A 17,500-nucleotide genomic window follows, 5' to 3' on the forward strand; every position below is an offset into this window, starting at 1 on the left:
TAACGAAGGCATAAATAATGGTATTATGACTGATGATTGACCAAGATTTTCCTGTTAATCTAATTCAGTGGTTTGTATGATTGTCAATACAGAGGTCTCGTCAGATGGAGTACAGTTCACAAAGGCTATTGGATTACCATAACCCACAATACACAACAGCATATTGGCTCTCTCTCGGTGGGATTGCCACAGCGTTTTAATGACAGCTTCACGGATATGTTCCGCTTGTGAGGGGTTAAAGACCCTGCGTTGTAAGGGGAGCGCAGGGGTCGAGTTGGCATAGCGACATTGTGATGTTGATTGATTTTTCTCTCCCTGTTCTGCTAATTAAAGGTGCGGACGCTGAGTGGAGGAGATTAACAGCGCTATTGACTCGGTGCAACCCCCACCGCCGTGGAGCCTGGCTCTGCTTACAACACACCACGCCATGCCACGCCACGGCTCCCATGTGGACCCAGAATACAGTCCTGGCTGTAGACGCACAGATATCAGTGCACCCACACACACACACACATACACACACATGCATGGACACACAGACACAAACACACTCACACCAACTGTATTTTTAAAATACACTGTGTAGGTAGAAAATACAAGCTCACTTACATACCCACCTACGTAACCACATACATACATTATTTTTCAAAGCTCTCCAGAGCAGTTCTATATGGGGAAATGTTTATGTGATGACATTCTGACTCAATTCACAGTGGAGAGAGTACATACATACTTGTGAACATATCCAGAGTAAGGATTATTGTGGTCCCAGTAGACACATGCCTTCGGAGATTTGAAACAACACCAAGTACACATGATATGATCGTGTTCCTGCCATACCAGAAGAGGACTATTCTGTTGTTCCCTCGTTTCCAGAATCTTCTGGCTGTTTGACCCCAGTCTGGGTACAGCGAATCCTGAAGCATCATATCAGTCACCTGCAAATTGAAAAAAGGTTGTTATCCTAATGCAGGGTCCATATATGCCTGTGTATGTCAGACCAACTGCATTGTCTTCCTGCCTAAAAGGGACGAAAAGTCTGAGCTATTAACAGGGTTGACACATAATGTTACAGTGAGAAAGGAAAACATGTCTTTATAGTTGTGATATTCGTTTTCATTTCATTGCTAAGATCAGAAAAAAATGAAATATATCTCTCTTCTCAAACGACACGGCCCACATCCTCTTTAATACTCTCTGACAGAACAGATGTCACACTGAAAGGTTATGAGTTTTACGTCAGTATAAATACAATCGAATCAGATGAGACAGAAATAGACAAATATCTCCTACGATGAAAAATGCCATTCACTGAATGTTAAAGAAACTTGTCTATTTGGAGTTGCTGTTGTTGTGTGTGTGTGGCGAGCCAGAGGGGTAAGAAAACAGACTTGAGGACGAAGTGTGCAAAATCAATTCAGCAGTCGCGGCACGCTTTGACAGCCATGGCGTTGTTAGGGGAAAATGCGGCTTTCCAGCTAATCATTAAAGGTAATTAAGCTAAGTCCTTCCCCTCCGATGCGTATCTGATTTTAATGCCTGTCTATGCAAATCCACACTTCTGGTGAGACATCTGAGCCAAGGTTACTCTGCCGATAGATCACCTCCACCCCTGGGATGGAAGCATCTAGTGCAGGAGCAAGCTGGCACAGGATGTCACTGGGGCCCGTTTATGTGTGTGTGTGTGTGTGTGTGTTTGTGTGGTCCAAGGTGTGTGTGTGTGTGTGTGTCTCTGTGTGTGTATGTGCTGTGAGTGGTGTAGGTGTTTATTTGTGTGTGTGTGTGTGTGTGTGCTTGTGGTGTGAGGTGCGCGGGTGCTGATGCAAAACAGGCCCTTCCTGTCCGCTTGTCTGAGGATGACGCAGCTGAAAAAAAAGAGCCAGAGGTCATCTTGAAAGTGCCTTGTTGAATTAATGGAAAGTGCAGGGGGGGGGGGGGGGGGGGGGGGGGGGGGAGAAACATCCCCACTAATGTCTGGATTCAGCACTTTCCTTTCCCTTCCCTCGCCCTCCTTTCTCTCCTTCTGCTGCGGGGTGGGCTGGAATACTAATGGGCATGCAGAGAGAGCTTGTCAAGTTTGTCCCCCACCGCCTGGTGTCAAGACTGCAGTCACTCCATGGGCTCCTCACTCCCAGTAGACCCCTCCCCCATCTGCAGAGAGTAAGTGTGTGCGTGTGTGTGTGTGTGTGTGTGCATGTGTGTGTTCGTTGAATCAACATGGATGGCATTGATAAGATAAGGCACTTTGACCACATCGATCCGCCTTTGGATTGAACCTGACCCCGTCACCTATTGTGACTTTTCGGCTACCAGAAAATAGCAACTGTCTCAGATAATGCTAATACAGCTTTTGGAATGCTTAAGGCTTTTTTCTCTAGTATGTTTTGGTCATTTCAGCAATAAATTACTATTGCTGGGCAGCAGGTTGAAGTTCAATACAAAAATAAATAAAACGTATGTAAGAATGCACCCAGTGCACTGCAAATTGCCTATTAAAGGATTAAATAATCTTAATTCATGTTTTTTTTTAATGGATGCTATCATGTTTTGAGTAAATGTATTGTCACACTGGCATATAATGATTAATCCCCGAGAGAGATGAGATGAGATGATAAAAGTGAAAAGTGAATTCTCACCATCCAGGCTGTGACAAAGTCTCCCATCCACGTGCCCACTGCAGCAATCTTCATGAAACTCTCATTCCTGATGCCCATGTAGTCTGTCACCATGTGCGGACTGCGAGGATAAGAGAGCAAACGAGAAAGAGAGATGGAGGGAGAGAGAGAAAGAGCGAGAAGAAGAAGGAGAGAGAGAAAGAGTGAGAGAGAGAAGGATTCAGGGAATAGAATGGTCACTACAGCTAAGTGCCATGATGCTAGCTGTCAGAACCAATCAATTTCAATGTGCCACAAAGAGTGGTGAGGGCCTCATCTACAGAGAAAGAATCGGCCATAGCCGCAGCTACGCTCTAATGGACTGGATTGTACATTGGGCATTATTGTATCTAGATTTAAACAGAAACATGACAATGGCAATCTTTAATAAATGATGCAAGGTTTGTGCAAATATATATAGGTAAGTTACTCCAAAAACAGATACTTAATCATGAGGTGGTACAGTTACTGTGAGCAGCCTTTCTTTACACTAGTTCACCCTCAGGGTTGTTTAATGAAATAAGTATGATTATAACAAAGGCAGAATTGAAATACATTAACTTAATTTTGCTCCCTTGCTAGATTCCTGACAAACTAGTATTTGTATTCAAGGCTGAACACCTTTTTAATAAAACATCACCTTTTAATGACCCAGGATTCTTAGAAGCCATATGAAAAAAGACAAAGAAAAAAGGCAAAATGACTCAAGTACAATGTGCAGATTAAGTACTGTCACGTCAAATACTGCATGCTTAAAATACGATGCATGCTTAAAAGATCCTTCTTATAGGCGTCTATGTAGGTGGAAGACAAGATCCAAGTGCCTCTCCAATTTATTTCTGGAGAAGACTCATTTTGCTGCCAATTAGAACAAAGAACCCCTCCCGTCTCCTGTCATTGAAGTCTGGCACCAGGTGCAGAGCAAAATCTTTGTTCAAGCGCCAGAAACCCCTGTTTGGCTGGAAGTAGAGTCATTCAAAGACAAAAAAGGTTACTAGCAGTCAACCCAAAAAAGTTTCCATTACAAAGACAAAAGAAAAAAAAGCTTCCCCCCCCCCCTTTTAATAGTGCGCTGTATGAACATATATAAGGTACGGACAGGCATCTATGCCTTGGCTGAGAAGCGTGCCATGCATTGTTAATGGCTATCCCTCTCTTTCCCCTTGGTGCAGTTTGAGTCGAAGCATTAGCTCAGGGTCTCTGGTCGCATGGCATTCTCCACCTCAGGTAGTATCATGATGAGAAAGTGGGTCAGCCCTGCTGGTTGTGTGACTCTGGCCTTGGTGTCTGCGGCGAGGTCTGTTTGACAGACATGGAATGGAGGAGAGAGGGGGCTGAGCGGAGGTGGAGCACTTCTCCTCTTTCATGTCATCCAGAAGAATGTCAGAGAGCAGGATGAGGAAAAGATGAGACGCCTTCGGGTAATTCAACTTGGAGGTCAATCGGCCCTTCTCTTTCTTGTTTTATTGTCTGGGTGCAGTATAGGGGCAGTCTCCCACAAACACACAACTAGATACCTGTTCCTTAAGTGAGTCAAACTGATAACTGCTCTATCTATCTACTCTATCTACTTTGCCTCATTGAGCTCCATGTTCAAACTATCTCTGTATCTCTTCGAACATACATTAGATTGTCAGGATACTTCTTCACTCCATACCTACAACATATTTAATGGCCTTGTGACAAATGAGTTCTGCATGTTCAAACACGTTCACCATTAGGCACTCTAGGGGGACACATAGCAGCGCCACCAATGCTCTCCAATCTCAGTACTTATGCCACGGTAATCCCATTATCCCATTAGAGAACTAAGACAGCTTTAACAAGCCTCTCCTGAAGTTCACGCTAATTTCTACTCCCGTCTTCGGAGTCATTAGCTCACATTACTTTGCATAACGAAGACTTTCAGTTAAAAGACAGAGGGCGGTCCCGGGCTTGTTAATTCATGAAAAAAAAGAGTGGCTCTTGACGGCATCAGAGAGATTTTACGTTTTATGAGCGAGGACACGGACGCGTGTACCAGGGAAAATACGGCTTGGTGACAAATCCTGTCAAATAATAAATCTAGTCAAAAACAAAGGTGGGGGGGAGATGCTGTAAATCAAACACCATCAATACTCCATTTATTAGGCTGCCGTGACAGGCCGTCATTAATGTGAACGTGAGATGCATGGCAACTTATCACCTCGCTTTACCAAATAAACCCCCCTTGATTAGAATGGGGATTTATATCTGCATTAAGTCACTTAGATGCTTAGTAGCTTGGATGGTGTCCAGTTTCCAAGGAGATCCCAAAGGGAGTGATTTCCTTGGAGTGAAAATGTAATCAATAACTCGGGATGGTCGGGGGTGGAGTAAGGTGGGGGGTGGACTCTGTCAAGACTGGCAGTGTGCTAAAACACTAATTTATCATAGAAAACACTCCTCTGTTAGAGTCTAATTGGTTAAATGTTGGTGCAGGAAAGCAGGATTTTTTCACTTTTCTTTGCCTGCATTTATACAGAAAAGGAATTTGGGGATCGCTAGTTCCTTTTGATTGAAGACAACGGGATGTGACTTATTCATGATCGCTTAAAATTTGATGGCCTACACAGTGGATGACCTGATGAGAGAGTTCAGTGTGCTAGAACATCCGTGCAGCAGATCCATGAATAACTGGGGCCGAATTGACTCGTAAAGCTCAAACGGTCGTCTAACAGCTTCCATGCGCCTGGCTCACCATGCATACTGAGCTTTTATGGAAGAAGAAAAAAATTTGTGAACTGGGGATTTTTTCATCTTCCTAAATGTACTTTCTAAATTTGCAGCATTTTCTGTTCTCTCAGACGCTTTATAGCTAACTCGTGCTCAAAGAGGTTTTTAGTGGGCGGATTCATTTGCAAGGCTTCTGGGACAAATCAGCTCTGTGACTCTCGTTTCCTTCCCTGTCTCTCTTCAAATACACCACACATAGAGCACCCTATCCAAAAGCAGACACTAACGAACACACAAGCACAGGTACACATGCATGTGCTCACACACACACACACACACACACACACACACACACACACACACACACACACACACACACACACACACACACACACACACACACACACACACACACACCACACACACACACACACACACACACACACACACACACACACACACACACACACACACACACAAGCTTTTTCTGTCTCTCTCACTCACTCACACACATCCACACGCACGCACGGCTAGGCACAGTTTCGTACTAGAGCTGTATTTTGTCAATTCCTCTGACAGAATAGGATCACACCTCTGTGACCCATCACAAATTAAGACTGGTGAAGGGAGACTTGCCATCACCATACATCACTGGGCGCACACAATGAGCCGGCATCACAGCCAGGCAATTATCCGCCGCTCAGAAACTTCCCAGATCAGACACGGGCCTCTGGGATGCTGTTTGTTGTGTACAGGAAAAAAAGCAAACGTTCGCCTCCACCTAGCGTGAACCACCGCTCTGCTCCATGCGAGCGCCTGTCCCTGCTGCCTGTTTGTTAATTCATCATGGTCTCGTTCATAAAAAACTGCCACCGGTTCCGACGAAACGCACCCATTTTGGTCGAGAAAAAGCAGGTCGAACAGGCCGCTTCTGCATGCGCGACACAAATACCTCACTGGGAATATGGGAAATCAAGGCACCTATGTGTACCTCAGCTTGGCGTGTACCTGCCTAAGATGATTATCCGTTTTAATGCTAATTTACTCTTATAAATCTAGAGGGTGTGTGAGCAGGTTGGGAATACAAATGCTCAAGGCCAGTCATTTCTCTTCCATTCGTCGGAGCACATGTTCGACTCCAACACTGAATGTGAGCCCTGCTCCTCCAGGAGACCCAGAGGTCAGAGTCATCCCCATGAATATGTATGTTGGAGGAGCAACTCCCTCTAGACGGGAGCAACCTTCTCCAAATGGCTGTTTTTGCATTGTTTCACTAGGCACAGATTCATGTTGATTTTTGCATTGTTTCACCTAGGCACAGATTCATGTTGATTGCTTCTCTTCCCAAAGCAAAGCAGTTTGTTACAGGGGAAACAGCTCCTTTATCTATTAAGCATTACACTTCTATGCTGCTCGCAAAAAAACAGCCTGTCCAATGTGACTTAATGCACTGATGACAGTGGAGGAGTGAGGCCACATACAATTACCACAGAGCTCTGCTACAACTGCACTGAGTGACAATAACACTGTCCATGTGAAGGATATTAGTGCCTGTGGTGAAATGTGATTATGTGGAGAAAACACACATTTACTGCCCCTTCACATGGTGTGGGCAGCAAGTCCCAACACATATATCCACCCACTTACACCTAGCCTTTCTGTACATGCGTGCATGAGTCAGCCCTATGGATTCCTTGCCAAGGCCATTTAAAATTCTCACTGGGTTTTCACAGTTGTCATCCTACAGACATCAGTTGTCCACAAGGTATCTGGTGTAGGTACAGTAGGTACCAGCCAGAATAATGTAGGTACTTTACCTTGTGCACGGGTGCCAAATAAATCTGGGTGTGTTACCCGATTGAATAGGCATCAACTATTCATCACAACAGCAGAGCAATTAGGTTGAATGCATGAGGGCGCCATGTGGGGTCTACCATAGTGGTCAAAATAAAGTTCAGTCACAAATCAGTGTCATAAATCTGTCTCATAAAATATACTAACCTGTCAATGTGGAAATGATAAATAATTTCTCCAACCAAAATTACCTCATCAGTAGCTAGTCAAGGTTGAAGGTCTGGGAGTTCTGAATAGAAGAGGCTGGCAGCATTAACTCTTGTGCAATATTAAAAATCAAAAACAGTTTTTTACATAATGATCATAAGTAAAAACACAATTTGTAACTAGATGTGCCTAATAAATGAACTTAAGGGGGATTGTGTCTCTGTGTGTGTGAGTATTCAAACATGTGCGCTCAAGGGTGTGCTGTCAGGGCCGTGCCAGAAAGAATGTGAGTCGGTTTTTCTTTGTTTGGCCTTTGGAGTTCTGCGTGCATGTGTCTGCATGGCCATGACACGCACGTGATATCGGACAAAGAACTAGCCTATGAGCAGCACAAAGTTTGAGTCTTCTCTCCGCATGTGTGGCTACCTTGAAGGCCATCGAAGGTGTAACGTACGTACAAGCTGGTTTGAAAGGGCTGTAGTTCTGAGGTCGAATGCTGTCTCATTGCTGTGCAGTACAGATCGGAGGAATCGGTCGCTCCTTTTGTTCAACTTGCAGAGTTCACAGGTTGTCTTCTGTGCGTTCTTGGCTAAAGAGAAATCATAGGCAGTCGCAGCCGCAACAAAAATAGTTTGTTGCTTCTGCCCCTAGCAGACAACTACAGTAAAGGGGGGCCTTAGGTCCAAGAGCTCGAGAGCAGTAGAGGAAAGAGAGCAAGTGCCTGTTTTGTGAGAACAACGCGAAAGAGAGCAAGGGCCTGTTCCGTGACAACAGGGAGAAAGAGAGCAAGGGCCTGTTCCGTGACAACAGGGAGAAAGAGAGCAAGGGCCTGTTCCGTGACAACAGGGAGAAAGAGAGCAAGGGCCTGTTCCGTGACAACAGGGAGAAAGAGAGCAAGGGCCTGTTCTGTGACAACAGGGAGAAAGAGACTGTTGCTGCTCTCCTAATGGATCAGGGAGAAAGAGAGGGAGCCCTAGGTGACTTGGGGTCTTATTCACCAGGGCAGAGGGCGTACTTCAGGTGACATTAGCTACAGCTACAGTGACTGACTGGAGGAGAGGTGCTGACCGTTTACAGGAGTACCTGATGAAACCACACGCAGGCTCCTGATTAAATCACAATGAACCAATTCTAGGTGTTCCAACACCGGTGACCCTGTGAAGGCGCCAGCCACCCCTCTACATTTCAGGAGGTACCGGTATATGGCTGGGACTGAGCCAGTATGATATTATCAATGACCCCTGACTTCTGATGCACCAGAGGCCCCGTGGCAGGGAAAGTGATAGGCTGTGGACCAACAGTGTTTGCCCTTTCACACATCCAATATTGATCCGCTGTGGACTGGAGACATTGCTATTCTCAGCACCAGCAGCTGAAAACCATCGGTCCCGCACCACTACCTCCTCAGCTTGAACATCAATTTTGACAGGATAGGACACGTATCTCCTGTTTGGCAAGGGCCTCTGTGTGTGTGTGTGTGTGTGTGTGTGTGTGTGTGTGTGTGTGTGTGTGTGTGTGTGTGACACTAAGAGATCAAGTGCCAGAGAAGAAAGAGAGAGAGAGAATAATATCAATTTATGAAGATACACAGACCTGGCTCTCCAAGATTGAGAGCCTCCACCCATGTGTGTACGTTTGTGAGCAGAAATGAGAGAGAAAACAGGCCCCTGGGTACACCAGCGAGTCACACCGCACCCTGTACCCCTACCCAGCGCCAGCGTGTTGCTCTTCAGTGTGGCTCCCCTCACACCAACCCAGAGAAAGCCCTCTCCTGCTACACAACCCCACACCCACACCATGAAATCTGCCGATCCGGCACATTAGTCCAGCTCACATGTGTGCGGCTGAATGACAGGCATGACTGCAGACAAGGGGGAATCAGGCTACAGCCAGACAATGTGCCAGAGGGCCTAAGCCCAGCTCAGGGAGAGCTCAGGGCTGCACTCCTCCACCTCCCTCTATCCCTTGCTCCCTCCCTCTCTCCCGCCCTTCAGATGTCTGTGCGGAGCGGGGGACACAAAAAACAGCCCTACCCAGTCTCACCAGCCCCTCTGTCTTCCTGCAGACGTGACAGGGGCTCCCAGAAGACCACCCCCACCCCACTCCCTCTCATGTCCCCCTAACCTCCCACACACACACACACACACACACACACACAAACGCACACACACACACACACACACACACCCACAAAAACTAGTATATATGTACACACACACAAACATGCCGACACATACACAGACACTAAAAGCCACCACACATGCACCCCATCCCCCCCCCCCCCCCCCCGGTCCCCCCCGTCCAAAGTCTTCCCTCCAAATTGGGCGTGATTAATGACTGCTCAGTGCAGCAGGCGGCCTTAATTAAATAACACTGCTTAATTAGAGGGTGATTTATGCTCATGATGGCGCTGTAAGATGACGGGACAGCGCTCGGAGAGGCGAGGCCGACAGAAGCAGGCCTCGAAGCTTTCGCCGCCACAACCCCCCCTCTTAATATAACAGTTGTATTATCATACGAATGGAGCAGTTACGTCATGTGCTAATAAGTATGTCTTTTCTTTTGTGCATAATAGGTATACACAACACATGACCAACTGATTGTTTTTAACAGTTGAAAGCATTTAAAAAGCCCAGATAAAGGTTGGATTAACAAATGTCTGTTTGGTGTGTGTGTTTCTGCCTGTGTGAGTATGTAACAGATGATCTGATCATGACACTGTAAGACTAACATCAACCACAGTGGGATTGCCTAGTGGGCATTAGCTAGTGGCCTGCCAATCTCTGCCAACTCCTCACTTACTGTGTCCACGTGTTCTGGAAATGTATGTATGTAATGGATTCACATCGAGCTAAATGCGTAGCTAATGAGCATCTATCCAAATTATATTGACAAGTGTTTGGATAAGATAGTGGCCTGCATCATAAACACTTGGATCAGATCACAGCAAAAAGCCAGCCACTGAATAAAAAATACTGAAACCCGAAAAGACATGAGGTATTATTGCACATTCAGACACGAACAGACCCAAATGCAGAATTGGAAATACTGACATTATTGCATTTCAAATGAAAACACATCTAGTGTCTTTCAACAACTAAAATCACTAAACTCCACGACTCCCTTATGGTCATTGACTGGTAGTTCTTAAAAGAACAAGCCTACAAACTCTCCTTAGTTGCTGGTTTCCTGACTATAATCCCATAAAAAACTGAGCTGGGGCTACACAGAGTGGCCTTAGCTGGGCTAACTAGCCGGTGGTCCAAACTGGTCTACCCTTCTCCTCACTCAGGCAGTCCACAAGCTACTCCACAGCCTCCAAAGCCTGGGTGATCTTGTAGTAAACGCTAGACGGTGTCTGTCTCAGATACTCCATTTCCATGCAATTTTGTTTGGGTGAATACTCAGGCAATGGGTGCAATGCTGTGCAGAGTGAGGTTGGCCATGTGTTGTGAATAAAGCAGGCAGTCAACTGAAAGGTCAGAGGAAATAAAAGAATATCAATGAGACGCAGCAGCGACAGATGGGATTCTGAGTGGAGAGACAGCAGGTGAGACCCCCCCCCCCACACACACACACACACAGCCACACACACACACACATAGGGAAAGAGGGGGGGGGGGAGGCAAAGGGAGATTACAAAAGTTACAGGCACACACAGGCGCACACAGGTGCGCAAATGCACTCAGAGGCGCGCACAGGTGCGAAGAAAACAGCACTTGTTGCAGCTGTGGACTCATTGCAGAAATGAACGGTCTCTGGTCAGAGAGAAAACTTTTCTAGAATTTAATTCAAATTCATATTTATCTTGATTTGAAGTGCTTTGTTATTTTGAGGATATTAAAATTACAAGGACCAATTATCTTCTGGCACTGCTGAATGATTCCTTTAATTTTAATTTACAAATTGAGTCAAAGAAAAACATGTTTCAAGCAGTAAGGGGGCAACAAAAAGAGCCCAAAATGCAGCATACATACTGAGCTCTATAAAGGCAGATGTCCCTTACCCAATGGCTGGCTATATATGGAACCATTCATTCAAGAGCATTAACCTGCTGACTGATGCATACGTATGAAGCATGTACGTTCAGTAGCCCATCAGCTTCTTCCTCTCTGAACGAGGGAGGTATCTCCATGGCTACATGTAATGATCGTAACCACTATACTTTCATGGTGAAGTCTCAAACTAAGCCTCTTCATGTAATTCACCAAGATAATCATTATCATCTACTCAGAAGGGATACAATTATTCAGTAGCATACCTCTCTGCTAGACAAAACCTCTCTCTGAAATCAAATTCAAGTACAGGGGACAATTGTCTTTTTCTTGACTATAAAACCAGCTATGATCTTAAGGGCTGAAAAGAGCAGAGGCAAAACCTGGGTATAGATCAAAAGCCTTTTCCTGCAATGATAGAAGTGAAATCATTCCCTCTCCTCTCCCTCCAGCAAACTCTCTCTTTCTCTTTCTTTCTTTCTTTCTTTCTTTCTTTCTTTCTTTCTTTCTCACACTCAAATTCACACTCACACTCACACTCACACTCACACTCACACACACACACACACACACACACACACACACACACACACACACACATTTCATTCTCCACTCTCTTATTCATTCTCTTTTCTCTTCCCCTTTGTCTTTGTCTCATTCCCATCTCTCCCTCCCCTGCTACCTCTTTGACTTTCCCCCCCATTCCTCCGTCCTCCACGTCCCATGCAGCCTCTCCCCCCTGCTTGGGGTACGCTGTAAACTGCGGGGAGTTCCACGGCAGCTCCGCTCTTGAGCTCGGCTTGTGGGCCGTGTGGCTACAGACGGCATGCAGGCCTCTCACAGGTCTGCTGTCAACACAGATGTAAACACTAATTGTTTGTGGCAGAGCTGGAGTCCTCACTGAAGTGCTGATAGGATGGAGGGTGTGTGTGTGTCAGAGAGAGAGCGAGAGAGAGAGCGCGTGTGTGTGAGAGAAAGAGAGAGATTGAATAAGATGAGAGGGGGGAGAGAGATTGCATGTACACACGCAAGAGAGAGCAAGACCAAAAGCAAAAGGAGTTGTTTAAACAAACCAATCACAATACTGGGAAAAGCAGCATTAGCTAAAAGACCAGCAGTGAGTGAAGCACTGGGGCCACTTACAGCTTTAAGGAGAGTTGCCAGCCTATCGCTGTACCACAGCACCACCTATGGGCCCCTGAAGACCAGGGGAAATATAAATGCCATACAGCTGAGGAATGCTTCAGCTCTTGTATCACCAAAATAGTTGAAATAGGAAGAATTGGATACTTAATTAGATAAGTAATTTTTTTAATCTAAAAAAAAAAACAGAACGATAAACGATACGACCAGAAAAAAAACTACTATAATATTAAAGATTTTCAAAGCATCTTTACCAATAATGAAAGCTATTGGCAAGGAACAATGTAAGGTGCAAAAATGACCCTGGAATTCCAAACTGCATAGTTACAGCTGACCAGCTGACAACAACTTTGCAAAAATCCGCTAGTGAATGACAGACGACCCACTGCTAACAGATACTATGAGAGGGCCAAGCAGTGCCAGGCTGGGCTGCCCTCCTCCTGAGCCAGACGCCCCTTTTTTGGTCTCTGCAGATCTCTGGTACCCAGTGATGCGTTTCCTTTTCCTAAGCCAACCACCAAGGCTGGACATGATGGATGTCACTGTCAGGGCTCAGGCCAGCATGAGAGATGGGCTGATCACACAACCATATCCCTCCCATCTCTCGAAAAAGTACCCCCCCAACCCCATGGTAATGGCCATATTTTACAGTGGCTTTATGCCGAGAAGACACAGGTGAAATGAGACGGATCTTGTAATATATGGCGGAGGCTCCTGTCAGCCTCGGCTAAGGCCATTTTGTTTGTCTGTTCAGCGCTATATTGATGGATTTTAAAGGCAAAGAAAAAAAGCTGAGCGTGGTGAGTGGCTTTGATGGAGCTACGTTTCCTGGTAACCTGGTATCCTGGGAAACGCTTTCCATCTGTGCGAGAAATGACATGTCTCTCTGTCTACTCTATGTTGATATGAGTCTACTCTGCATTTGTGCTTGATGGTACTCCATTTTGTATCTTTGCTCAATAAAATGCAAAGAGATTGTTTATTGCTGCTTAGGAGCAACAGACACATTCCTCAACCTGACCCAAAAGACAGAGCATGGAGCACATTTCTGAAGGCTGAAGGAATGGTGGATTTGGCTACAGGCAGAAGAGGCAGGTTAGAGAGATTGAAGCCCATCACTGGAGACTGATGAGCAGCCATGCAAATTGAGCTAACAACAGTCAGTCAACAGACAGTCCTGAACAATCACTCTTCAAATCTAAAAGGGAAAGGTTAAACGAAAGGTTAAAACAGGAGGCGGTTACAGCTGAGCCTTACCCCATGCCGCCAGTCATCAGCAAGAGGAGATTGTAGATGTTGGAGAAGATGAATAAGAAGAGGATGGTGCTGAAGAACATAGTCATCCAAGAGCCGTGGTCCTCTCGAAACATTTTCAGACGCAGGTATCGACCTGCGGGCGAGAGAGGAGAGCCATTAGACACCCTTAAAGCCAGTTGTATCTCCTTTTCAAATGTCGATACGGCTGTGGGGCTCGTAGAAGCAAATGGGCCCAGATGAAAGGCAGTGCAAGCATCCTCGTCAATAAAGCTCCTACTGAGAGATTTACTGTTGTGCTGGGAACATGATTAAAAGAAGCTGCTGAACTTTGAAAGAGGAGGGGGTTGCTTTGGCATCGCTGAGCAGTGTCTAGACACTTAAACCATAACCTGCCCGGAAAGCTTTCAGACTGCTCTGATATACGAGTCCCAAAAAGCAACTCAGAATAACCACACAAAGCATTTTGATCTGTCCAGGTACAGCCTTTATACATTGGTGATTGAATGAGTAGGGTGAGGGAGTAATGATTTTGTTTTGTTTAACATTCATGACATTCACAATGGAACTGCTTAACTCCTGTTATCCACTGACCAATTATCAGTTCTGATTCGATGGCATTCATGTTAAGCAGTCTGTTGCCTAAGAATTGAAGTCTTTGAGGGGCATTCTCTTTGCAAGCAATCAAGTCAGACCACCGTTCTTGCGTTTCATGAAGTTTCACATTATTAGAAGGATTGCTTTGACATTCATGACCTGTGTGTGCTTCTCTCTGTGTCTTTGCTTTGGAATCAAATTACTGGGAAACATCGCCGTAATAGAGCACGAGATTGATTCAGATATTCAGGCGCCTGCCCTGAATGCATAATTGTGTCCTTCCCACTCTCCTGTGATGCGGCACCGTTGTGAGGATGGAATGCTAAGTAATCCCTTCCTCGCAAAAGCTCTGATAATGTCGATTAGTCTACCATAATGTGCCATAAGTGATATGCCAACTCAGATTATATTATTATACAATGGTATAATTCTGTGTGGAAAATTCAAATACCTATTTCATGCATGAGTACAGTTTCATTCTGTCTGAGTTCTGTTCGGCAGCAGGTAGGCCTTTGTGAAAATGTATCAGGTAAAGACAGCAACTATCACAGAGATACCAAAACATTTCATTCACTGGCTACTGGGGTGTCAGAACCTGACTGTTAATCCAAAGGATACCAATCAACAAATGGGAAGCAGATCAAAATAAAAGCCAGTTATGACTTCCAGATATACAACTGTGGTGTGTTGTTGTTTCACTTCATTTGTTAAACATTGGTTTTACAGAGTATGAAATTGACAAAGATAAATACACAGATGCAGGCCGACGAGGAAAAGCATGTCCTTTCAGTGCTGGTCATTTAGGCTGTCCATCTGTCAGTCGGTAAAGCAAAGGAAAAACATCAACAGGCACTCTCCAAGGGACTTTCAGAGAGAAAACCAATTTAGAAAAGGCCTAAATCACTTTGTGTCTGACAATACATCTGTCAACCACTAAAGGTAGTGGGGAGACAACATTAGGCTTTAAAAGAATAAAATCTCTCGGTTTGAAAGGCACCAATTTGCACTCTTCCCCCCAAAAACCCTGCCTTGCCATGCCTCCTCTGTTGCATCCGCTCAAACAACTCCAGTCTCATCAGTCCGCTGCCTTCATCGCAGCTAGTCACCCTAGACATGAAGCAGCTCCTCTGTCATTCACCTATGATGAGCACTAATGAACTGAAATGCACACAGAGCTAATAAAACTGATCATCTAGCACCGCGGGGTCCAGGCCGGCGCCTGCTCTGGCTGTGAGTGGTGCAGTAGGAGCTTGAGTTACGGCCCCTGGGTGCCTCGCCTTGCCCCGGTGCGGATGCATCCTGGCAGACGGCAAGCAGCTGACGTGAGACACAATTGGCCAATTTATTTTCCTATTTAGGGCCTGGCTGGCGACATCTGTGAGATTGCCTCACTCACGACTCAACACGCACACGCACTCACCTTGTTTCCCTGCCATAAAGCAGCAACCGCTTCATGATTCATGGCAAATGTTTTAAGTCCTGGAGAAACTGTTTTACGACCTTATTAAACAGAGGTTTTTTCCCCCCTCCACTTTTAAATGTTTTGAACAATGCAATATGTTAAGTTGACAGGGCAGACATTTATACCTGCTTTCATTGCACAACACTGAGGGGCTTACTGTAAAGGAGATATATCTCTGGCCCAACCAATGAAGGTCTTACTGTAAAGTACATATATCTCTGGCCCAACCACTGAAGGTCTTACTGTAAAGTACATACATCTCTGGCCCTTTCCCAGCCTTGCAGTGGGACTTGACTGAATCTGACATCCTGTGAGGGTCTGCCATAAATGTTCAAGAAAAAGTTTAGTTGAACAAAGGCAGTAAAAATTACACTGACATACAGTAGACTGCCAACAACAATCATAATCAACCCTATTTGTCTTAAAAATCAGGATATTCCATGTTTATTCTGCATCTGTAGGGACCTGATGAGGCAGCACTAGTAGACACCATAGAGATCTCAAACAGAGTAAAGGACAGGAACTAGCACAGAGCTTTACTCTATGTACCAAGTTAAGCTGTGTGTGCGATGTTAGAAAACACATTAAACCAGTGAATACTAAATGTACAATTTCTGGTAGGAGCGACTCAAAGCCAAGCCCTACACACAAGTGTGTGCATCATTTATAACAAAGAAAATTCAGACAATAAAAAGCTTTATATTCTCAAAATAAAACATAATTAACAATAATAAGTATCTCACTTACCATCTGTCCAACTATTCAAACTATATAACTAAGTTTAGGAATGGAACGTTGCATCATTGTCTTTGCCTCCTCTGTGCAGCTAGAGATTGCAGTCAGGACTTTTTTTTAAACTTCCAACCATTCTGAACCGAAAAACAACTGCATGCAGGAATTCACCTTTTTTGAAGTATGTTATAATTATAGGCAGTTGGTTTGGATATCGTTTTCACATTCATTTTTAATGGTATATGTTCATGTGAAGGAGAAATAAACCTAAGGTATGCACAAGTCCACATGTGGTCTGGGTCCAGGCACCCCACAAAGGATAGTAAAACTAGCTTGCTTGTTATAAACCCAAATTCCTTACTGCTCCTTCAAGTATGAGGCACAGAAATACAATAGGCTGCCAACCTAGACTGCGGAAGAAAAAGACACCATATCTTTTAAAATACTGCTTATGAGAGCAGACACAGCGCAAAGTGAGAAAGGCCTTTTGTGCTCCTCCCTATTAGCGCCACTGCAATACAGCGTGCTGAGCCAGTCTGTCCCAGCGGAGAACAGGTGGATCTGCAGTGTCAAGAGAGGAATTACTCTGTCACGTCTGAGTTCCTCGTCGCTCCCCCCACACCCTAGCATTAGCATTCAAACGCCCTGGCGCTACTCCGTTAGCTACACCTGCACTACCGAGACCAGCTAAATCTCCCTATTAGCATTGTGTATGAGCGCCGTGTGTACATGCAACCTCGGTAAGCTGTGGGAGCACCGCAGGTGCTTAGCATTCAAGCATGCCACGGGAAATGGACCCCGGCTGTCATTCCAGGTACATGTTCCCCTCGTTAAAGCATGCTGTGCTAATGCTGACTTACATCTGGAGCTCTCTTCTTAGGGATAGGGAGGGGCTAATGCTCATTCGGTGGATGGATGGATGGATGTAACATAAACCTTATAGATTGTGCTGCCTTGAAGAAGGTTTA

The 17,500-nt window shown here is 45.2% G+C and overlaps 1 protein-coding gene across 3 annotated transcripts in view; it reads right to left on the bottom strand.

Moving 5' to 3' along the window:
* Positions 1 to 17,500, bottom strand: part of tmem117 (transmembrane protein 117) — a 36,568-nt gene that overhangs the window by 8,328 nt on the left and 10,740 nt on the right. For all 3 annotated transcript variants that reach the window (XM_080842261.1, XM_080842260.1, XM_080842262.1), the window contains 3 exons: positions 13,745 to 13,877; positions 2,637 to 2,736; positions 841 to 938 (listed from right to left, as the gene is read on the bottom strand). In XM_080842261.1, coding sequence (XP_080698387.1) covers positions 841 to 938; positions 2,637 to 2,736; positions 13,745 to 13,877 — 331 coding nt within the window. The remainder of the gene's footprint in view (positions 1 to 840; positions 939 to 2,636; positions 2,737 to 13,744; positions 13,878 to 17,500) is intronic.

This window comes from Sprattus sprattus (assembly GCF_963457725.1).
Source record: "Sprattus sprattus genome assembly, chromosome: 7".
Taxonomy (NCBI): Eukaryota; Metazoa; Chordata; class Actinopteri; order Clupeiformes; family Clupeidae; genus Sprattus; species Sprattus sprattus.